Source organism: Mastigoproctus giganteus, chromosome 9 (assembly GCF_048544385.1).
Source record: "Mastigoproctus giganteus isolate SK-2022 chromosome 9, ASM4854438v1, whole genome shotgun sequence".
Taxonomy (NCBI): domain Eukaryota; kingdom Metazoa; phylum Arthropoda; class Arachnida; order Uropygi; family Thelyphonidae; genus Mastigoproctus; species Mastigoproctus giganteus.
In genome coordinates this window covers 154,780,444-154,805,717 of record NC_143583.1, presented here as the reverse complement: position 1 = coordinate 154,805,717, position 25,274 = coordinate 154,780,444, and the positions used below count along the sequence as shown (strand labels likewise).

Genomic DNA, 25,274 nt, shown 5'->3' with positions numbered 1-25,274 from the left:
TTTAAGAGACAGAGACTTAAATTTTAACATCACAATTCACAAGATTATTCAAAATGATTTGTGTGCTAAAACATTTTATTTTGTATTTGAGAAAGATAATCAAAGATTGTTGTATTACTTATGCCTGCAATTTAAAATAAATTTAGCAGTTTCAAGTTTGTGCTTTTCGTTTTCTCTACAAGACATCGTTTTTGAAAATTGAAGTTGACAATTTTTTTGGAATGTGCAAGTTTTTTGGTTGGCATTTTTTTGGGGTGTATCTTGTCTAGGGCGCGAAATAGCCTGGCACCGGCACTGCACGCAGTGTCGTCTCAGCACTATGGAAGCAGTTTCAGGAGACAGGAACCATTACAAGAAGAGCTGCCCAAGGGCTGCGTCAACCAGAACAGATTACTATTTGGCTCTAAGAGCAAGATGGAACCCTACGATTTCAACTGTCTCTTGAGGTTGCTGCTGCCACAGGTGAAACTATTTCAAACCAGACTGTTAAGACGGCTCAATTCAAGTGGACTCCATGTATGGAAGCAGTGCTTTGTATCCCATTAACCCCAAACCACTGCAGAGCGTGTCGAAACTAGACTTGGAGCCCTAACAAATGGGGTACAGTTCTGTTCTCTGATGAGTCCCGTTTAGCCTACAAACAGATTCTAGATGTTATTTCATATGGAGACAATGAGGAATGCAGTCCCATCCCTCCAACATCAGAGAAAGTGACACTTAAGTTGGAGGTAGTGTTCTCGTCTGGGGCGGAATAATAATCAACAGCCGCACCTCTCTCTTCATGTTTTTGATAGGAGTGCTGCAACCGCGCAGATGTACAAAGAACAGCTCTTCGAACCCTGTCTATGATTTTTAGGGGTACAGTTGGCCCAGATTTTCTTTTCATGCACGACAATGTCACTGCACATAGAACTTAAGTGGTGGAGAAATATCTTGAAACTGAAGATATGCAACAACTGCCATGGCCAGCACAATCATCAGACTTAAATCCGGTTGAACATATGTGGGATGCCCTTGGGCGTTGCATTGCACACCGACAGCCAGCTCCTCAGTCACTTGGTGAGCTAAGGTTTATGCTGGTGGAAGAATGGGATTTGTAATTCTTATACAATCCCTGTCTGAAGTTTCTCGCTGTCTTCTCATTCCATCGTTGTTATTATTATTATTATTATTAGCCATATGGTGCAAGGAAGCCCGAGGCTTATGCTGCACCGACCAAAAAAAAAAAAAAAAAATTCCCGAGTTACCCTCAGAGAGAGAGAGAGAGAAGTAGAAAGGAATCACCAAGAAAGAGAAGAATGATGATATCCAGCTCAGGACCCTGGGTGGGTTTGCCAAGCCCATACTCACCGAATGTGAGTCCCTGGGGTAGTTCTATTGTATACCACCATACAGGACCGTACTTATAAACAGGCCCATGAGGCGCTGGCCTAGGGCTTCAACATAAAGGTTTCGCATGGCCTCTGTAATCTCAAAATTTTAAAGCGATCATTGTATTGCGACGTTTGTGTTTAAACAGATAGGTAAAATGATTGTTTTTTTCTTATTATATTTATATATGCAAGTTTTTTTTCTTTTTGGAATCTGGACCTCTGGTATCTTTAAAGGGGGTTCCGTTCATTTATCTCTTTATCCGGTCCAGCAGCTCCACATCCTTCCTAAAATGAGGCCTCCACACCTGTATGCAGGGCAGCCGCAAGTAAGTATCGCTTACGGCCGGCAGTTCAGGAGGGCACCAAAAAAAAAATTGACATATATAAGGGGGACCTCTGTTTAACGAACTTCTTTATAGATAAATTTTCTATTTAGCGATTTTTTTTTAAAATTCCCCTGGGAAATTACATTTATAATAGTTTCAGTAGAACGAAGAAAATATCCATATAACGAACGGATTGCGAGAGACTACTGGGAACACATTGTTCGCACCTCTGGCCTTCAGGCAATTGAGTCAATCAGTGCTGCTGCTAAGCACGAATCAAGAGCCAAAGGGATTACCATTCTGCAACTTAGTGTTACGCTTAAAACCTAACCAAACGCCTGTCCCATATACCCAGAAATCGCGCTGGTCATCTGATTGGTTTTGTACAATCAGATGCCCAACGCGACTTCCATCGTTTACCAGTATTCAACATGGCAGGCAAATAATTCATTTGAAATAAATACAGTACATGAAATTGCAGGCACGCTAAGTTTCTTATCTAGATCTGTGTTTTATATTTATATGTTGCAGTTGTAAAATTGTCTTTTTTTTCAAGTTCTTTGCCCTCAGGCAGGTCCATTGGCACCATGCTTCTCTATCTTGTGCTATACTTTTAATTCCTGCATAATTTCCTCTTATCATCCAATCCATCATTCCAATTCTTCTTCTCCCAACAATTCTCTTGCCACATATATACCCTTCAATCCCTTTCCTGTACATGCTTTCTCTTCTCCATACATGTCCTATAAAGCTATTTTGTCTCTTTCTTAATTCTTTACTAACGTTCTCTCTTCTACTTTCCTCAAAATCTCATTACTCACTCTATCCACCCATTTCACCCTTTCCATTCTCTTCCACACCCACATCTCGAAAGCTTCTAGGCGTCTAATTTCCTCTTTTCCAGTGTCCATGTTTCGGAGCCATACAGTCCATATTAATGTTTTCGCCATTTGCTTTCTTAATTCCTTCTTGAAATTTCTTCTCAATAGTTCTTTTCTATTACTAAATGCCTCTTTGCCCATTGTATTGTCTTTATCTTCTCCTCTCCTACTTTTATACCTCCTTTCAGCCCTTCTTTGAATTCTTTCATCAGTGTTTTTGTGTATGAATCAAAAAGTATGGAGGACATGGAACATCCTTGCCTTACACCCATACCAATGGGAAATCACAGAATAATTTCAAGAAAACAGAACAGAGGAAGCATTCCAAAAAATTCTCGATTCGACTAATAATATGACTACTATCATTGGCATTGTCGCTTAGTTTCCAGAAGTAAGCATTGTAAGGAAAAGATTGAAAAGACGTCATTTCGATTATGAGGAAACTATTCAGGGTCCGCAAAAAAATTTCAAAATTATTTTTCTTTAAAATTATGGGCACAAAAATTTTCTTGTTAACTGAAAGGTTTAGAAATATGAAAGAACATGTAGAAATACTAAAAATATTTTATAATATTTCTGAATTTAAAAAAAATGGTCATATAACGATTTTTTAATCTTTGCAAAGATTTACATATTAAATTAAGTGACATTAATCGTAATGAGTCTGATATTGATAGTTTAGCATTACTGAAGAACTTCAGAGTACTTCAAATTTATATTAAAGACAATATTACTCCATCCGAAGTGTTATAATATATTTTTAAAAACAATTTTAAAGATACTTTTCCAAATGTAGCAGGTGCATTAAGAATTTATGCTAATGAGAGGAACAAAGGGGTACTCTTACCAAGAAAGGCTTAAGTTTTGCAAATTGCACCGTCTGGATGTTGTTGTTTGGTTTTTTTTTTAGGAGCATTAGCAACTAAGGCCATATTGCTCCGGAATATGCGTGGTCATTCCCTGACCTTTCCGTATTTGGTGGTGACGGGCTCGAACCCCGGTCTAATCAAGAAGCGTGTGGTACTCACTGCTACTCCTTCCCACCTGGCTACGGGGGTACCCACCGTCTGGCGACTAGACGCCTTCGATGTGATCTGATTGAGGTGTATAAGGCATTGAATGGGTTGAGCAGGTTCAATGCTGTTGGGATTTTTCTCTTGCTCAGATTACGAACCTGATTCAAATTGAGGAAAGACAGATGTAGAACAGATGTTCGAAATTTGCATTTAGCCAGCGGGTAGTTGATTGCTGGAACAAACTTCCATCTGTCGTTGTAGAAGTTGATAACTTAAATAAATTCAAGGAAGAACTGGACAAACTTTTTCAGCTAATGGAGAGGTGAATGGGAAATGGGTTTTATTCCTTTTTTTTTTTTTTTTTGGTTGATGCTGTATGAGCTTGCTTTCTTGCCTCATATGCCACTACTAATGCTAATGCCTATTCTGAGTTTATCAGTTTCAGTTGCCTCAGGTGAACAGAGTTTTTTCAAAATTAAAATTAATCAAAAATTATTTACGATTGACATATTTCTCAACAATGACTCTCTAATTTGGCAATACAGCCAATAGAAAATGATCTTAGGATACAAATAAACAATAATTAATAAATCCGCATCTCTTAAAGCAAGGAAACAAATCTGTATAATTTTTTTTAACATTATAATTTTTCATTTATTTTATTATTGCGATAGAATAAGATTACTGTGATCTAGAATTTAAAGTTTATTTCCAGAATTTCAGAATGATTTTGTTATTTTTGTTTGTTATTTAATTATATTATATATGTGAGATATGATTCTTTTTTTTTTACAATAAATTAATAATAATTATTTACGCCTTATTTTATTTTTTAATTGAAATATTTTGGGGCGGCAAATTTGATTTCGCTTACTGGCGGCACATCGGGTTGCAGCGTCCAGCCTGTATGCGGCACTCAAGATGTGGCTTGATTATTGCCTTATACAATAGGATAATCACCTCCTTATCCATGCTGGTAAAATTCCTATATATCATTAACAAAATCCCCGTATTGCTCCGTATCACGGTTGATACACAGAGGATGCCCACAGGGTTCCGTTCTGGGCCATCTTCTTTGGAATGTCGTCCTAGACGGCTTCCTAAATCTCAACCTTGGAAACGTCACATCCCAGGCTTATGCAGACGATCTTATTCTGATGCTTGCTGAGGACTCCAGAGCACAATTAGAGAACTCCGCAAATAGAGCAGTCACTATCCTGCAAGACTGGGCTGACAACAACAAACTCACAATTTCTCCAACCAAGACATGTTCAGTCCTACTCAAGGGGAACCTAGATATTAGGAGGCCTCCCCAAATCAAAGTACAGGGGAAAACCGTCAAACTCGCAACGGAATTAAAACATTTGGGAGTCATGCTCGATAGAAATCTATCCTTCACACCACATCTGACATACATCAGGAATAAAATCAGAAACTATTCTGCACTCTTTGCAAGAGTCACCCGTAAGGACTGGAGCTTGAGGAAAAGGACCCTCGCCCTCTTCTATACGACAGTATTCCTGCCAGCCATTTCATATGCCTCCGGAGTCTGGTACCACAAAGCGACCACCGCGGTCAACAGGAGAAAACTCGAGACGATACAAAAATATACCCTGCTAACGATCTCCAGAGCCTGCAGGACGGGAGTACTCACGCGCTGCAGGTCCTTATGGGTGCCCTCCCCCTGGACCTGGAGATCGTTCGTCGCGGAATCCTACACCACCTCAGCAAAGGAAAAACGTCCACCTGCCTGAACTACACGATTGACTTAGCCAATGACCCTAAAATGGAAAAGAAGCGACTCACACTGCATCTCCAACAGACCTGGCAAACCCGCTGGGAAAATTCAATAAAAGGTGAAATCACCCGGAAATTCGTGCCGACAATTCAGACGGTATACCCATAATATCCCCACTGGCTGTCTCCAGGACTCCTGGTCACATACCTACTCACCGGACACGGTGCATTCAGACACAAGTTGTCAGGCTTCCGACTCAGTGACACTCCTCTCTGCCACTGTGGCCAAACCGAAACATGGGAACACCTCATGTATCACTGTCACCTGTATCAAGATCTACGCTGCCGGCTCATCACGGAAATTCGATTCACACTGCAAAACCAGGAACACCTCATCCTAGAAGAAGAAGACAGCTACAAAGCGCTAACAAAATTCGCTCAGGGCCTCTTCAGCAGAAGACGGACCTTCCCCCAGCCGCAACCACTGCAATGAAGAGAATGCAAGTACCCATCAAAGCTGCCCATAATCTGAAAAACAATTCGACACCACTAAGGACCACCAGAACAAATCAAACCCGCAGGGATCCGACTTCATAACAGAAGGAACAAAATGAAATCGCAAATTCACATCCAAGCTGACTGGACTAAATAACCTCGGATGGGACCTTAACCAATGAATGGCTACAAAATAAACTGGACTTTGTAAACCTCGGATGGGACAATGTCCCAAAAATGACATTCCACCGACTCAAGAAACTGCAGAGCCTCTCTGCACACTAGCCTTATTGGCGATCTGACCTGGCGCCCTTGCCTGGTCCACTTTTCTTCCCTTTCCCTGGCCGGGGGGGAGGTGATGGTCCCTCTGTCTCCTTCCCTCATTGCCACCCACACTTTACCTTCTGGTGGGGCATGCCCCACCAAATCTTGGAGTCACCCTCCCTATCGACTCCATTCTTCTGTCTGTCGTCCCCCCCAGCCTTCAGTCTCCCTCCCACTCTACCTGCACCCAAGCGAAAGCCCCACACATCCAAACTTAATTACAGACAAATTTGATTCGCCCACAATTTTCGGCCTCACAATTCTAGCACAACCACCACGCGATAAGCTCTCAAATTTTTTTTTTTTTTACTTAGTTATTTTTATTATTTATTTATTATTTTTTTATTTTTAAAATTTTTTTTTTTTTTAGGTCCTAGCCACTGAAATCTCAGGAAACTAGGTGGCAGGACCTGCCAGAGTACTTATTTAAAATATTGGTGTACCTGGTCTGCCTCCACGGGGCAAAGTGTGGGCAACGTCTGGCCTCAGCAGAGGCCTGGCGGCTAAATGGCCAGAAGAACAACGGTACACAACACTAATCATGTACAATATCCATACACTTTTAAATCTCTGGCCTTTACAGTGTACTGTATCACACGACAATGTAAACTACGCGGAGATGGGGGAAACCCCTGGTGCCGTTTGACCCCAAACACACTTTACACTTTACTTTACTAACAAAATCCCATGAGCTGTCCTGGCAGCCTTTCTGCATTACTCAGAGAACTTCATATGTGACTGCACAATTACCCACAGGTCTTTTTTCATTTTCCACTACGAAGAGCATAGTACACAGGTGTGCAAAACTTAAGGACCAACACTATTTCTAAAGGTTACCAACACAAAATCAAACGAAACAGGCTGTGGCTATTTGCATAACTGTGGCCTTTCAGTAGAAAGCTGGAGCACACGCAAAAATTTGAATCGTGATGAGAGGACTCACATAAACAGATGAAAGCAGCAGTTCAGCAGTTTGGCTGAACTGCTGAACTGCGTAACAATCGTGCTCACCATTACCGCGAATGGTGAGCACGATTGTTACACAAGTCCGATCGGTTTTATACAGTGCTACAGACAACGAAATGGCCAATAGACAACATCTGCATGACTTTATCCAGGGTCGAATATTCGGAAGCTCGAGAAAGGTCGAAGTGCGAGGAGCGTGGCTGCAGAGTTCGGTATCGCCCATAGCATCGTCTCAGTGCGTGGGCGGCCTTCAGAACGACAGGTACAACTGTTGGAAGGACCAGTGGTGGTCGTCCACTAAAAACAACGCTCAATGATGACCGCTATATACTCCTACAAGCCAAGAGGAACGGACACCAGACAGCTGAATCCATTGCAAACCAACTGCATAGGACGCAGGATTTCGCGGTTTACTGTGGCCAGGCGACTCCACAAAGGTGGGCTCTTTGCCCGACGGCCAGTACGCTGTGTCCCTTTAACACCTACCCATCGGAGACACTGTTTAGAGTGGTGCATCTAACACAAGGACCGGACAGCAGCGCAATAGGGTAAGGTACTCTTTACTAATGAGAGTAAATTCAGTCTCAGCAACGATTCTGGACGTCAGCTAATCTGGTGAGAGGTTGGCACACGGTATTGGTATTAGTATTAGTATTAGTATTAGTAATGGCCGCATGGTGCAAGAAAGCCTATGGCTTGTGCTGCACCGGCCAAACAAAAAAAAAAAAAAAACGAATAAAACAATGATAAAAAATAAATAAAATAAAATAAATAAATACAGTAATAATAATTAGTAAAAGAAAAGGAAATTTAACCTATCATCCTATGCGCTTCGCTGACCCGAAGGTACTATCCAGATGACCTTTGAATTTCCCCAAACTGTCAGCCTCTACCACCTATGTAGGCAACTTATTCCAATTTATAACTCGTTGGCTAAAATAAAACTTCCTGCAGTCCAATTTAAACATTCCCCCCCGTAACTTGAATTTATGTCCCCTAGTTCTAGCATCCTTTATAACCTTGAAAATTCCGTCCTCATTCATTTTACTGATGCCTCTCTCAGCCTTAAACACCTCAATCAAATCTCCTCTAAGGTGTCTAGTTTCCAAACTCTGCAACCCACATATTCGAAGTCTTTCTTCATATGGACACCCTTTTGCCGATCTCACCAGGCGAGTTACTCGCCTTTGCACCCTTTCAAGAAGCTCGATGTCTTTCTTTAGGTGCGGTCTCCATACTTGAACACAGTATTCCAAGTGTGGTCTAACAAAAGCCTTATATAATGGAATTATCACGTCCCTATCTCTACGTGCAAAAGTTCGATAGATCATCGATAGGATACTATGGGCCTCCCTTGCGACTTGTTTACAATGCTCAGAGAATTTCATGTCTGATCGTATCGTAACACCCAAGTCCCTTTCCTCCAGTACTGAGTTTAGTTGAACTCCACCAAGTGAATAAGTTATTTTGGGATTACTCTTTGCCAGGTGTAATACCTTACACTTTGTTGGATTAAAGCATAGCTGCCATTTTTCTGACCATTCCTGAAGTCTATCTAGGTCTCTCTGAAGAAGCTCAGCTTGACAGTGATCATTAACTACTCTACCAATTTTAACATCATCTGCAAATTTAGACATCACGCCCTCTATCCCTTCATCGATGTTGTTTATGAAAATTAAAAACAACAGTGGTCCTAATACTGATCCTTGGGGAACCCCACTTCTTACATCAACCCAATCTGAGGAATTGCCATTTATCACAACCCTCTGCCTCCTGTCCTGAAGCCATCCTGCTATCCATCTAAGGATTTTCCCAGTGATTCCAACCTGTTCCAGCTTATAAAGCAACCGCTCATGTGGGACTGAGTCAAAAGCTTTGCTGAAATCTAAATAAACAATGTCGAAATTATTCCCTAAATCCAGCTCGTGAGTGACCCTTTCAAAATAGCGAACCAGATTTGTTAAACATGATTTTCCCTTTACAAAACCATGCTGAGTATCCTTGAGAATTTTAATTTGATCCAAATGATCCTGAATTCCACCCTTGAACATTTCCTCCATGATTTTGCCTACCACTGAAGTCAGACTGGCAGGTCGATAATTTCCCACTTCACTGTTAGAGCCACCCCGTATCACCCCGCAAACATCACTGAAAGGGATCAATATGGCGGTCGAGGTGTTCTCGTCTGGGGAGGCGTTATCTTGGATGGACGTACAGAACTCCAGATACTGTAACCAGTGCACGCTACTGAACTGAGGTAATCCTTCCCCATGTGTGTCTGTTCCGAGGTGCCATTGGCCCCGAGTTCGTGTTTATGGATGATAAAGCCACACCCCATCGCACTGCAGCTGTTGATATGCTTTTGGAAAGTGAGGACATTGTTCGTATGGATTGGCCTGCCCGTTACACCGATCTAAATACCAACGAATACATATGGGACGCTCTGGAGAGACGCCTAGCGGCACGTCCACACCCACGAGAAAATGTTCACCAGCATGTCGCTGACAGAAGAATGGACGATGTTACCGCAAGAACTTATCAACAATCTAAGTATGAACAGGCCGTGCTAAACCTGCATCGACATTATGGGAGGCCATATGGGAGGCCTTCTACTGAGGACCACCTCTTCCCTTTATTCCATCTTTGGCAGTGATGCATCTGTATCATGGCAGCCAGTGCTCTGTTGCCATTTTTGAATAAAGTCCCTCTGTACCGTTTTGTTTCCGTTGTTGTGTCGGTTTTGTTTCCTTCATCATTTCTGTACCTCGAGGTCCCTTTGGTATGCTTTTCCTATATCCAGGCCACTCCTATGCGAAGCTACAGGTGAAAACCTGACTGGTCCTTAAGTTTTGCACACCAGTGTACCACACAGTTGGTACTTTACTCTGCAAATGCTACCAATTTGCAATACTGTACTGTCCTTTATGAATGTTAAACTTCAATTGACATTTCTCAGTTCATCTGCCTAACTTTTCTAGATCCTGTTGCAGTAGCATACTGTCATTAACCATCCTGCCAACCTTTGTATCATCTGCAAACTTGGACATTAAGTGTGATAAATATTGAAAACAACGGACCCAACATCAAACCCTCAGTGACTCCACTAACAACATTTGTCCACGAAGAACAATGTTCACTGATTACTATTCTTTGTCTTCTCCCACTCAACCATCCCTTTATCCATAGCAGCAACTTGCCCTTAATAACACACTCCTCCAGTTTGTACAGCAGTCTTATGTGCAACAGTATGAAAAGCTTTTCTGAAATCCAAGTATATGGTATTAAAATTATTTTTTTGCATCCAGTTCCTTTGTGACCACATCGTAGTGTCCAGTTCTAATTGGTCAAACAAGATTTCCCCTTTAGAAACCCATACTCTGTTTTTTGAAGTTTAATTGCTGCCTTGTCTAAATGATCCTGCATTACTTTTAGACAAGACCGCAATTATACTTCAAACACATTCTGAATTATAATTTCAGTCTGAATTATTATTATTAGTCGGTAGTATTGATACTGTTTTGTTATATCTTTTGCGATCTTAAACTGAATGAATACAGATTAAAACTTTTAAAGTTCTGTAAACTTTGATCCCAGTCAACTAAAATAAGTCTAACTGTTAATGTGTGGATTTCTTTTAGCCATTATTAATTTTGATATCTGGACTGAAGCTGAGAGCTTTCAACCTGTGTTTTACTTTCGGTAACCCAAGTGGCCATCACCAATTTTGCCAAGCGACGAAACAGTTAAAGGTTCTTTTTTTTTTTTTTTTTTTTTACTCTTAACTCTAAAGATGTAAATTGGGGGGGGGGGGGTTGTGTCTAACCGATTTTACTGTTTATTGCACTATTGTCTAACAATTCGAACAATGGTAAGACTTTTGTTTCAGAAAAGGATGTAGACAATATTTTCAATAATGTTAACGTATCTGTGAATTAGTGTTAATGCTTTAATGAAGAAAGGAGTAACGGTAAGTAGCAAGCTAACTTTCCTATTTAAAAGATGAGTTAATTGAAATATTTTTGAAATATCCAGGCATTCGTACTTCACATTGTTTAGCAGGACAAAAGAATCGACATCGTGAAAGACTAAGTTGTTTTATTGAAAATATTACAATTACATTGAAAGCAGCACAATGGAAATACTTAAGCAATTTGGCCACTTTTGGCGATTTCGCTGTGTTGGAGAGGCTTGGAATTTGTTTTTAAAATATCAATGTTTTTAAATAAAACACGGTGCTTAATAGACGTCACATGGGACACAAAAAAGGTTATCCTTAAAAATTTTATATGTTATTTGAAATTATGACTCCACCAATCCCAATAAACAATAATTGATAGGCAATTACAAAAAAAAAAAAAAAAAAGTTAGTAGCACTCTTAAGTTTTCTAAACACCGATGTTTATTTCTTGATTTTGTTTCTAATTCTGTACCATTGTCCTATACAAGTTTTTCTGTCTCTTGACCTATGTCTCTCATAGTCTAATGGGAGTTCGCAGAAGGGAAACCAGTTTGAGAGATTTAACATTGCTACCTAAGGGTTACATCATCCTAAAACAGATGGCCTACAGTGGATGGGAAAAGATTTAATGGACTAGAGGATAAAATGTGAGACTTCAGAACAGTCAATTTCTCATCGCCACCTATCCCATTTACGTTCCAGTGTCAGGAAGGCGGAGATGATCCATGCAAGTAACGGCGAACACTGTCCAACATCTCACTGCTCGTCAGGGCATTATGGCAATAGCCGTGGGCGCAGGCGTGAGGCAGCGTGCGTGCACGCAGCACATACCGTGCAGTGGAACAGGAAGTATTTTAGGTGAAGGGACGGACCCAAGGTCATCTCACGGAAGCCCTATAGGCTAAATGTAAGGTGCGTGTGCCTTCGTTCCGTATCATAGCGGGTTTCCCGGGGTAGCTTAGCTCACATACTTACACACCTTTCTCTGTCGGTGCTGTTAAACTCGAAAAAGCGGGAAATGGCACCCAGTACTGGAAGGTTTAAAATTGCAACCCGCGTCTTCCCAACAGACGTCACCTGGCCAACGAGTCAGGCTACCGGATGTCGGTTACCTGTCTAACCAGGGAAGTCGGTTTCCAAGGAAAGTAAACAGAGAACGGTTGCTAAGGCTATCTCTTCGTATCAGTATACAGTACTAAGTTATATTTCACAGCCTGCGTGTAATCTTTACCCGTTCGGACAAGGATGGCAGCAAGTAATGCAGCCAGAAGTCTACTCGATTATAAAGAAAACTTTTTGGACCCAGTAACACAAGAGTATTTCCAGTATTCACCACTCAAGTTTCCGCCTGATGGTTAAGTGCAAATGCACAGTTATGGACATCGCAACCTTGCATCCCAAGTGATGCAAGGTTGTTCAGTTCTTGGGTTTGGGCGGCCCAAGGCTGGACAGCTGGCACTCAACAGTCTAGCACTCTCTCTGTTGAGTGTTTAATTGCGCTTTGGCGCTTCAGCTTTTAAAGACAGAACCAGGTCCGGCTCCACGTGCCAGGGACGGGCATCAGATTGCAGTTGAAGAGTTCAGCTGCTTTCTGATGGCAAAGTGACCTGACATAAACAACATACTACACTCACAGACATCTCTCTTATATTTACTTTTATTCTTTCCTATTGTTAACATCTTTCCTATTGTTAACATTTTCTCCGCTATTCGGAATATAGAGTGCAGTTTATTAGAACAGGTGGAAAGTATTGCACAAATTTCAAACTTTCCGTTTGTTTTGCCATTCGGAATTATACCAAACAAACCTGCGGTGAGGTATAATAAGGCTTTTAACAGCATTAAAGTGTTGATTCATTTAGCACACTCACACAGTGGTCACTTTATTCGGTAATAATGAGCAGGTCCTACTTTATCCCCCAAAACAGTCTGGAGATGTATCGTGGCTAGAACTCAAAGAGTAGTTGAAAGAATGTCACAGAGATGCTAGTCGAAGTTGAGTCAAGTGCTTCCCACAGACTATGTATAAATTAAGTGCAAATGCATCATTAATACACAGCCAATTCTAAATTAGCAAAATATTTGCAAAGGCGGCATCGTTTTAAGTTATATCTCATATTGTGAATACCTTCACAACGAGTTGCCATGATATTGCACTACTTCCAATAAGTAACGCTTCACCTGAAGGAGAAGACTAATGTTACTTATTCTCAGCGGATACCACCACCCAGACGGCACCGTTTCAGGGCTATTTGGCCCTTCTTGTGGGTGGGTAGGTACCCAAGTGATGCAATGATGGCAAAAACAGTTGTGAAGTATAACTCCACAATATGAGAGATGCCTGATAGTGTATGATGTATTAAGACTATAATGCGTTTAGGGCCGATAATAACTGTGCTTTCCACGGTTATTGCAAATTGAATGGTTGCAGATTTCTGCCCTCTTGGTAGCACAGTTGGTAGAATCGCCGTCCTACCCACATCAGGGCTTGGGAGCTTCAGACCTGGAAGCTTTTGGTCGGGTCTGGGGCTCCTGGGCATGGACCACTTCAGTGGTTTTTTTTTTTTTTTTTTTTGTTCGGCTGTTGTTCAGTTCTTGGGTTTGGGCGGCCCAAGGCTGGACAGCTGGCACTCAACAGTCTAGCACTCTCTCTGTTGAGTGTTTAATTGCGCTTTGGCGCTTCAGCTTTTAAAGACAGAACCAGGTCCGGCTCCACGTGCCAGGGACGGGCATCAGATTGCAGTTGAAGAGTTCAGCTGCTTTCTGATGGCAAAGTGACCTGACATAAACAACATACTACACTCACAGACATCTCTCTTATATTTACTTTTATTCTTTCCTATTCAAAATTTCTTGTTTATACACTTAACTTAGCTTAGATTATGAACTTAACTTAACTTAAAATTTTTTTTTTTTTTTTACTTTACTTCTTTTTCCAAAAATATGTTTTGTCTTCTTATTTCTTAGCTATCTTTTTATTTATCAGGTCCACTTTACAGATTTTCTGTTTTAAATGATTTAGGTGGAGATGGGCATTTGCCTGGGAACCACCCTGAACCAGTATACACACACGTCCTACCCACACCGGGTGTAAAAGACCCGAGTTCGAGTCCCGTCGATCACAGGAGGAATTTTTCTGGACCTCTTTTCGCAATGTGGCTGAGTTATTCGGTCTCGGGCGAGAGTAGCATGGTTTTTCTCCCGGAAACTCCGGTGTTTCGTCCGGAAAACAGAAAATCGACCACAGAACACACGCAATTTACAGATAGCATACACAGAGCGATATGACCTTAGTAGCTGATATTCCTAAAACCCCAATTCAACTGAATTGCAGACTTCTACTTCGATGAGCTCGTTCCACTTCTTCCCACAGATGCTCAATTGGATTGAAATTTGATGACTGGGGAAGTCAAAGTAGTAAGCTCAAATCAGTCTCATCTTCTTGGGACTCAGTTCAGTCTCATCTTCAGTTCCGTAGAATTCTGGCCTTGTGGCATGCTGCATTATGCTGTTGGAGGAACTCATTTGCACATTGGTACACCACAGTCAAAAAGAGATGTGCCTGATTTAATATTACACAGGCGTGCAAAACTTAAGGACCAACACTATTTCTAAAGGTTACAACCACAAAATCAAACGAAACAGTCTGTGGCGATTTGCATAACTGTGGCCGTTCAGTAGAAAGCTGGTGCATATGTAAAAATTTGAATCGTGATGAGAGGGCTCACATAAACAGATAAAAGCAGCAGTTCAGCAGTTATGTGCAAAGTACCGACGTCCGATTGGTTTCATACAGAGCTACAGACAACGAAATCGCCAGTAGAAAACATCTGGATGACTTTACCCGGGGTCGAATAATTGGGAAGCTCGAAGTGCAAGGAGTGTGGCTGCAGAGTTCGGTATCGCCCATAGCATCGTCTCACGTGCGTGAGACGATGCTATGGGCGATACCGGTCGACCTTCAAAACGACAGGTACAGCTGTTCGAAGGACCTGTGGTGGTCGTCCACGAAAAACAACTCCCAATGATGACCGCTATTTAATCCTACAGGCTAAGAGGGCCCGACACCAGACAGCTGGATCCATTGCAAACCAGCTACATAGGACGCAAGATATCGCGGTTTACTGTGGCCAGGCAATTCCACAAAGTGGACTGTTTGCCCGACGGCCAGTACGCTGTGTCCCTTTCACACCTACCCATCGGAGACACCGTTTACAGTGGTGCATCGAACACAAGGATTGGACAGCAGCGCAATGGGGTAAGGTACTCTTTACTGATCAGAGTAGATTCGGTCTCAGCAGCGATTCTGGATGTCAGCTAATCTGGCGGAAGGTTTGCACACGGTATCATCCCGCAAACATCACTGAAAGGGATCAATATGGCGGTCTAGGTGTTCTCGTCTGGGGAGGCGTTATCTTGGATGGATGTACAGAACTCCAGATACTAGAAGGCGGTACTGTAACCGGTGCACGCTACTGTACTGAGGTAATCCTTCCCGATGTGCATCTGTTGCGAGGTGCCATTGGTCCCGAGTTCGTGTTTATGGGTGATAACGCCACACCTCATTGCACTGCAGCTGTTGATATGCTTTTGGAAAGTGAGGATATTGTTCGTATGGATTGGCCTGCTCGTTACACCGATCTAAGTCTCAACGAATACATATGGGACGCTCTGTGGAGACGCCTAGCGGCACGTCCACACCCACCAGAAAATGACCAGCCGAAGATGGCGCTGGCAGAGGAATGGACGATGTTACCGCAAGAACTTATCAACAGCATTGTTCTAATTATGGACAGGCGGTGCAAAACCTGCATCGACATTAGGGATGGCCATATCTCCTACTGAGGACCACCACCTCTTCCCTTTGTTCCATCTTTGGCAGTGATGCATCTGTATCATGATAGCCAGTGCTATGTTGCCATTTTTGAATAAAGTCCCTCTGTAACGTTTTGTTTCCGTTATTGTGTTGTTTCCTTCATAATTTCTGTACCTCATGAGGTTCCTCGGTATGCTTTTCCCATATCCAGGCCACTCCTATGGGAAGCTACAGGTGAAAACCCGACTGGTCCTTAAGTTTTACACACCAGTGTATTTCCAGATAATCCATGGTACCCAAATGTTACCCTGGTGGTATATAAAACCACTCTCCACGCCATTAAACTACCACCACCAACCTGCATTGTTGACACCAGAGTAGACGAATCCATGCACTTATACTGCTTTTGCTATATTTCGGTCATTTTATTAGAATGAAAAGGGGAACCAGGTTTCGTCGGACCAACCTTAATGAGTAGCACAGTGGATATAATCACTATCCTGCACACACTGGGTGCAAAAAGGCAAGAATCCTTAATGAAGCAAGGAATTTTTTTCCCACAATGTGGCTGAGTTATTTAGTCTCAGGAGAGTATCATATGGTTTTTATCTCACATAAGCTGGACTTTTCCGTCCCTCAAACGGGCAAATCGACCAAGGAGTACATCCAATTAACAGATACAATATAATGTTGCCTCATAGCCCTAGTAGCAAAATTTAATTCCAACCTTTGATAGGAAAATTCCATGGAAATGGAGATACTTACCTTGGCAAAAACTAGTAGTAGAAGGAAAAGTGCAGACGTTCTGCACAACCTCTGCAAACAGCTCATGCTCAAATCACTATAAAGAGAAATAAATCACATTTAGTTCGAGGTTTTTTTCAGTGTTAAAACTGTAGTTGTGTGGAAGCATTTTAAATATAAACTAATAATTACGTGTATGCAGGAGCACATTCGGGGGGCATATGCCCCCTCCTTAACCATGCGTATAAGTGTTCCTTGGTCTGTCTAAAAAAACACTCAAAAACCTGATCGTCATGCTCTCTGATGATTATGCAGCGCGTATGCACCTATCATATTTCCTCACATGCTAATGATCTGAATTTTCGACGTTTGACTTCATTCAAATGCTCAACAAAATCACAAGATATTAATATTCAGGAACTACAATATTTATAAACGGCGTTTTGTTTCGTTGGCTCTCATTAACCATGCAAATTAAAAATTACATGAAAATAAATATAAACAATAGCGGGGAATATGATGAAGTTAGAATTTACAATACACATAATTTAAAAAAACAAATTAAAAAATCCTCTGTAGCAACAAATCTTCTAAAACATTTAAAAAATCTGAAGAAAAAGTGCTGAGCTTAGATTTGATTCATCTTTGAAACGACTGGAACCGTTCTTTTAATAATTAACGGCTAAAAACCGGAATGGCTGTTTTCAATATTAACTAGCTAATCGCCACGTTATTCAACACAACAGGATAAAATTCAAAGTAATACATTTCAAATATTTTCCGGATAATCTTGACATAGCCAAATGAGTTCGCAGTTATCCCGACAGAAAGTCCTTGGTGTCAATAAAAAAGTTTTAGTACTTTATCAAATTGCTACATTTTGTTTCAAGTAACATTGACTATTATTAGATTCATAAGACAAATAACCAGCAGAGTTTTGCTTATGAAAACAGTTATTTTTCCGGTTTGCAGAGGATTATGTTTTTAAATGACAGCACATTATTTGAAGGAGACAAAAGAAACTGTTTATGATTCCTAGATAACTGGAATATATTTTTTTTAATTTCAGGGGAACCTTTGAATTTTTGGACTTCAGGGTTCAAATCTATTCAGTCTTAAAGCGAATAGACCTATTACATATTAGTGACAAATAAACTTAAACTTTTTTCGACACGTATTATGCCTTGTATGTGCATATTTTTTTTTTTTTTGCCTTTGACCTCCAGAAAGTAGCGAATTCTATCTGGCAAAGTGATTTCGCTTCCTTTAATATTTCATCGGTGAAAACAAGCTTTTTTACTAACGCTCGAGGAAGAATTTGTATGTGTTTCCGAATTAAAACCATTCATGTTCAACAGAAAAACAATTTAATGTTCCGAGGGTAAATTCTGGTCGGCCGATAGAGGGACTTTTATTATGTGATAAAGTTTTGTAGCAAGTAATGATTTGTTTGTGTTAAGCTTCTGTCTTTTTAGCTTGAATAGTCTAGCATTCTCCAGACAGGTTATTGTTTCCGGAAATAAAGCTGAGTGACCTAGCACAAGATTTCATATGTACATGTGTTTTGACTGACCGTGGTTCAAGCCTGCACGATTGATAAACACGGTGCTGTTTCTTGAAGTCCTTCTCTTGTGAACACGTCTGGGCATTCCAGAGTATAAACAGAAATTTTGTCTTTTCTTTATAAATGAAGTGCATGTAATGGTAACCTATTCGTTAATTTTAATTTCTCCGATTTTTCTTGCCACGGGAGACTTGCCACGCCGTGAATAATAATAATTGCTATTATATTTAGTAAGAATTATTATTCATGGCGCGTGAATATACATCTTTTAACGTCAAGTGTGACTTAAGTGTCAAAAGATTGAGGATCACCGGGTAATATCATCAAATGAGGATATTATAAGGGTATCACAAACACGATACCACTAAGACATAAGGGACAGGGAATTTGAATATGGTCAGTACGTGTGGAAAGGACAGACAGGAGAACAGGAATTGGGGGGGGGGGGGAGCTATATTTTTAGTTCAAAAACATGAAACCTAAGGCAGGGCACCCAATCGACAGAGATGGCCAATGCAATGTTGACTCGGTTTGGTGTGACATAAGCACTTAGAAAACAAGTTAGTTATACTGTGCATTACATTTCATACGTATCATTTGATTAATAGGAGTCAAAAGTAAACATATTATTTCTTATCAATTAATTTCTAGGATTATAACTTTAAAGAATACTTAAAAAAACTCTATACTTTTACGTTCCCTAAACTTCGCTGTTTATAGTCCTTTAGAGAATAAACTTTTTAACTGTTTAGAGAGTAAGCGTTTTAGCCGTTAGAGTAAAGGTGACTACAATGGTTTCAGATAGTTTTTTTAAATCCATTCAAGGGAACCAAGTGGTGATGTTATAAATTCTAGAGTAAGTGCGAAAGCATTTAGGAAAGTAATTGTAGAAACTACAAGGCTTTTATACTTATTATGAGATACTGTTCAAGGTTTACACATAAATGGATGTCAGATGAACTGATGAGACTAGTGGCAAAGAATCAAAATACATAGAATGGTCATAAATTATCAGAAGATACAAAAACCTACAGTAGTTATAGTCTAAAACCAAGCCAGAAAATAGGTTAGGCAAGTTAAGGTAGGTAACAGGAAGTCTCTGGCAAAGAATGCAAAAAAAAAAAAAAATTATTTACTTATGTAAACACTAGAAGGAAAGGGATAAACCACACATTGGCCGCTAGATACCACTGGCAGCAGTTCATTCTGCTCAATTGCTCAAAAACGATATTTTGCATCTACCTTTACGAATGAAGAATATTTTAGGGATGGATATGTAAGAAGTACAAAAAATTACAGGGATCAAAATGATTTTGTGATAACTCAAAGGGAAGTGGAAGAGAACTAGTAAAAGGGAACCTGCTCAATTAAATAAATAAGGTACATCAGTCTGATGATATGTATCCAATTATATTAAGAGAGGCAGCAAAAGTGATTCAGTACATACCTTTAAGAAGTGAGTAATTACATACCTTTAAGGTCAGTTTCTGTTTCAGGGAAATGGTGGTGTTACTGTTTAAAGAAGCAATGCAGGGCCATCTAGACGGAAATTCACTTATGCAGTTATATAGTAGTTTCAGCATGGATTTGTTACGATGCAATCTTGTCTGACCAATCTTGATTGGATATTATGACGCAATAACAAAGGAACTGCAATCAAAAATAAATTTTTAGCATCATATACTTAGACTTCAGAAAAGCTTTTGATACTGTTTCACATAAAAGACTGCTTATAAATTGGAGCAGTGTGGCATTAAATTAAACTATTGAAGAAAGAGAATGGTTATCAATGAGCACTGTTCTTAGTGGAGTCCTTGAGGGTTCATTATTGAGCCCGCTGTTTTCAATATTTATTAATATTTATTGTTTTCAATATTTATTAATATTGAAAACAACGGGCTCAATATTTATTAATAATATTGGTGAACGCATATCAAGATTAATATCTGAGAAGTGAAGAGTATTTCCAGATGATACGAAGGTTGGCAGAGTGGTTAATAACTCCAATCAGCGTATGCTACTGCAATAAAGCAGAAAAATTGCGCAGATAGTGGAAATTGAAGTTCCACATTGACAAATGCGAGGTACTGCATATGGGTAGCAGTAATCCTAGCTTAACATGTAGGCTCTCAGTGTGGCACGCACTGAGTGTCATGGTGAACGAAAAAGCCCTGGGGGTAACATGCAGTCAGATATGGAGTTCTCTAGGACAGACATGTCTAACCATACACGAATGGCTGCGAAGGCCATTTGTTTTGTCATGGGGTTTTGTCAATATATGTAAGAATTTTGGCTGTTGTATAAGGAAATGGTTAGGCTGTATCTTGATTACTGCATACATATCTGGGAGATTCATTTTAGGAAGGATATGGATCTGTGGAATAGTTGTAGAGAAGGGCTACGAGATTAGTGAAGGAAACAAAAGGATACTCTTAGCAAGAAACGCTATGTTTCTGAAAATTGCAACGCCTGGCAACTAGGCACCTGGGAAGTGATCCGATTGAAATGTTTAAGGCGTTGTATGGATTGAGTAAGCTAAATGTTAATGGCAGCCTTCCTCTTGCTCAGACAACACACATCGAACAAACTTCCACCTGGAGTTGTGGAAGTTAGTAGTTAATAGTATATTTAATGGTAGTTAATAAATGTAAGGAAGAACTAGACAAATTATTAGAGGGTTCGACAGGTAATTTTTTTTCCGTCTTTTTACGGCTGATACTGCACAAATTTCTTTCTTGCGTCATTTGCCACTACCAAACTACTCTATACATTTCAAATTACTTATATCTCTTTATTAGCAAATTCTCTTTAGTTATTTGACTGCAGTATGGCAGGCGTACTGAAGATACAAAAAGAATCGTTCTTGTTGATATTCCGGCACGACCACCAGGTCAGAGGAGTTTACAATATGAATCGTGAATACAATCCAGTGCTGGATATGGCACGGGCTGACAGGGCCCCTTGCCCGTGGCGCCAAATTTTTAAATCATGAAACATATATATATATATATCCTTAGTAAAGGGGGCGCCGAAAAATTAATACAATCATTAATCGTATTTAGCAGTTATATGCTAAAATCACAGTCCACTCAAAGAGCGTGTGTCACTGCATTCTTGCTCCATTCGGCTACCGCAGACGGCAAGCAGTTGCTTAGCTACTTCCTCTGCTCGTTTTGATGTTATTAGCTTTATCTGGACAACAATGGCCAAATGACCTCGACGAAAATGACGAAATCCAACATTGCAAAAACCTATTAAACTGGTACAGAAAAAAAAAAAAAAAAAACTTACCGGGGAACATATTAGTGAGTTTCGACATAGAGTCCATGTTCACTTATATACCTCCAAAAATTCCAAAACCCCTTCAGACTGTTTGACAACGACAAACACATCGACTATTATCTACCGTTTATCGAAGATATGTATTTATATAGACAAAAAGTAATCGAAGACAGATTTTATAAGTGATCGGCTTTACGGCTAGTCAAGCCTATTTCCAATTTGGGGATCAATTTTACTACAAAATAAGGGACTCACCTCCGTAGCCGAGTGGGCAGGAGCGGGAGTGCAGTAGCACACGCTCTTTGAGTAGACCGGGGTTCAAGCCCCTGACTGCTGAATACGGTCGATCTGCCAACCCGCACTGGACCAGCGTGGCAGATTATGGTCCATTTCCCTCAGCATGAATTGTTGAGGAGGCTTCCACCCTGCAGTGGGTTGATAATGGCTGCACTTTACTTTTACTTTTTTTTAAGGGACTCACATAGGTAGCCCGTAATCTACCCTCCACCCCACCCCCCGCAGCGGAGGTCTGTAATGGCCAGGCTTTATTCGAAGATACATGTACTAGTTAACCACTCGGTAACCATAGACTTGGTGTAGTTATGGCCGAGTGGTCAGTGCATGCATTTAGTAGTCCCATTCTCATGTGACTGCTAAATACATTTGAGCAAACACATTTACGATTTTTCTCTTAGATTCGAGTACTCAATTAAAAGGTAACATCAAATTTACCTTATAAGGTAATAAAATTTATCTAAATTTACCTTACTAGGCGGTATAGTTATACCGCCTAGTACAAACGATGCGCGAACATTTTAGAAATTATTATTATTATTATATTTTTTTTTTCCTACAAAAATAATAGGTGAAGGTTCTGTCATTCTGAAAAGGTTACACTTAAAAGCTTAACTTTATATTCTATCATGGCCCTTTTGGGCATTACAGCAGATGTGTATATGTACACATTTACTGTTATCTTGCATCTATAGGACTTTTTTAAAAAATGCTCAGAGTAGTTTGCTATTTTTCTCTATAGTGCATTCATTCTCACTTTCTCTCTTTGTGTTCCTAATGGAAATTTTAGGGCTCTGACCGAGATCCTCACTAATTCTGTATTCTTCTAAAACATCTTTCTGTGGGCAATGAGGAAAACATAAAAAGAACAAATTTGCAACTTTTCTGGCTTGTTTTCTATCTCTCACTTTCACTTTCTTTAGCAAATGCTTTTAAAGGCGACGGGATCTCCAGCGGATGGAAAAGAGCATCGGCTCTGATTTCCAAAATTTCTTCCAAGAAGCTGCTAGTGATTTAAACAGAAATCGCGCGCAGCTTCTTGCTAAGGAGTAAGGATCCTAGTTGACTAGTTTGCATTGATGGAATTTCCCTAACTTTTTTTTCATTTCTTTTTAGTGTGCCGTCTCTTTGCAGAGGTTGGCTGTCATCTTCGCAATGGACGAACTTGAGGTAGAAGCTCTAAACAAACCCTCGTTACTCTGATCATGCCACTTTCTGAGGTCTGCTAACCAAGATTTCCTTCTTTTTCCATTGATCTTGCCCTAGATTATCAATTGCAACACCTTATATTTGTCATTCCTTATCAAATGTCTGAAATATTTTAGTTTCCTCTTCTTAATGGTGTTGGTTATTTCTGTCTTTTCCTTCATTAGTCTCATGATCTCATCATTCTTTATCTTATCAGTCCATGACACTCTTAACATTCGTCTATAACACCACATCTCAAAAGCATTTAACTTATTCTGGGTCTTCTTTGTCAGTGTCCAGGCCTCAGCTCCATAAAGGAGGACAGAAAAGACAAAATATCTCAATATTCTTGTTCATAAAGGAAGCTTAAGATCAATGTAGCATAAAAGATTCTTCATTTTAAGGAAGGCTGCACGTGCTTGTTCAATCCTTGAACATACTTCAATAGAATGGTCTTAGTCCTCGCTCAGCATACAACCAAGATAGCGATAACTTTTAATCCTTTCAATTTCTTAATTACTGATTGTAATTTTTGTTTACACTTCTTTCTTATTGATCACTATAAGTTTTATTTTCTTGATGTTTAACTTCAGACAAATTTCAATTATTCTATTAACTCTAACCATTAATGCTTGTAAATCCTTCTCAGAGCTAGCCAGCAATATAGTGTCATCTGCATATCTGATCATATTTATTGTATTGCCATTAATCTTTATACCTTCTGTACATCCCTCTAAAGCTTCTTTACAAATTTCTTCAGCATACACGTTGAACAATATAGCTAATATAATACAACCGTAATCGGGCGGGACACATTACGTACAGTCCCAAGTGTGACAGCCTTGCCAGACTCTGAAAAAGAAGACAAGATGGGACTGTACCTTCGTCCCAGTTATGACAATCCAAAGCACATCTCAGCTGCTGCCATTAAGCTTCCTTTGCCACGCTCCCTTGCGTGGTTCTTTTTCTCCACCACCCAGGCAGGGGGAAGTTACCCTTGGTCGCCTTCCACCTCACCATCCCTCTTTTCCCTCTGGTGGGGCATGGGCCTGCTCCACTGATTTGGGGGTCATCTTCTCTATGGACCCCATATCTCTGTCTTTTCCCCCAGCCTTCAGTCTCCCTCCCCCTTCTCTAACTCATAACCAGCGTCTGAACCATCTCTAAATTGCCTGAGCCCTACACCCAAAAACTTAATAACAACATCAGTTGCATAATCAGTAATCCTTTTGGCTGACCCCTATCTGTAGCGTTTTTTATTTATTTTTTTATTTTTTTAGGTCCTAGCCACTGAAATCTCAGGAAATTAGGTGGCAGGATCTGCCAGAGTAAATATCTATAATACTGGTGTACCTGGTCTGCCTCCACGGGGCAGAGTGTGGACAGCGTTGGAACCCATTAGGGGCCCAGCGGCTAAATGACCAGAGGAACAACGGTACACGACACTACACATATACAAAACCCATACACTTTTAAACCTCTGGCATTGACAGTGTTCTGTTCCACACCTACAATGTATACTACGCGGAGATGCGAGAAACCCCTAGTGCCGTTTGACACTAAACACACTCTACACTCTACACTCTAATACAACCTTAACGAACTCCTCTCTTAATTTCTGTCTCTTCCGATTCTTCTCCTTCTATGCATACCTTTGCTGATTGTCTCCAATAAAAATTCGCCATTATTCTAATGTCTTTGCTATCAGTTCCAATCTTCTAAAGATTTGAAACAGTTTGTCACGTCTTACCCAATCGAAGGCGTTTTCATAATCCAAGAAGCAGATGAATACCTCTTGGTTCACATTTCAACATCTTTCTATTAGAGTCCGAAATGCAAACAGGGCTTCCCAGTCCTTGTCGGAAGCCAAATTGAGAATCTCTAAGTGTTTCCTCACATCGTTTATAAATTCGGTTGTGTATAATCCTTAGAAGTAATAAGAAGCATAATCCTTCAATGCATGGCTCATCAAATTAATTGTTCTAAATTGAGAACAACTATTTTGCATTTACATATTTCGTTATGAGGTGGAGGTGGAGGTGTTTTTTGGTCTACTCCAGTGTCATAAACCTTTTTTGAGCAGACCAACAAACACCTCCACCTTTATTATCTTTAATAGTTCTGTAGGAATTTCGTGAGGACCACTTGCCTTTTTGAGTTTAGCGTATTTAACAGTTAAAATCGCTTCTTCATTTATGATACTCGGTTCTTCCACATTTTCGGATATGTCAAACTTTTCATTTCTGTTGTCATCAAACAGTTCTCTGATATATTCTTGCCAGCACTCAATTTTTTTTTTATAAATTGAAA

General features: G+C 40.2%; 1 protein-coding gene across 1 annotated transcript in view; it reads right to left on the bottom strand.

Moving 5' to 3' along the window:
* LOC150080828 (uncharacterized) overlaps positions 1 to 25,274 on the bottom strand; it is a 53,670-nt gene that overhangs the window by 4,193 nt on the left and 24,203 nt on the right. The window contains exon 2 of the mRNA XM_090380835.1: positions 16,658 to 16,733. Within this exon, the coding sequence (XP_090236961.1) occupies positions 16,658 to 16,733 (76 nt within the window). The remainder of the gene's footprint in view (positions 1 to 16,657; positions 16,734 to 25,274) is intronic.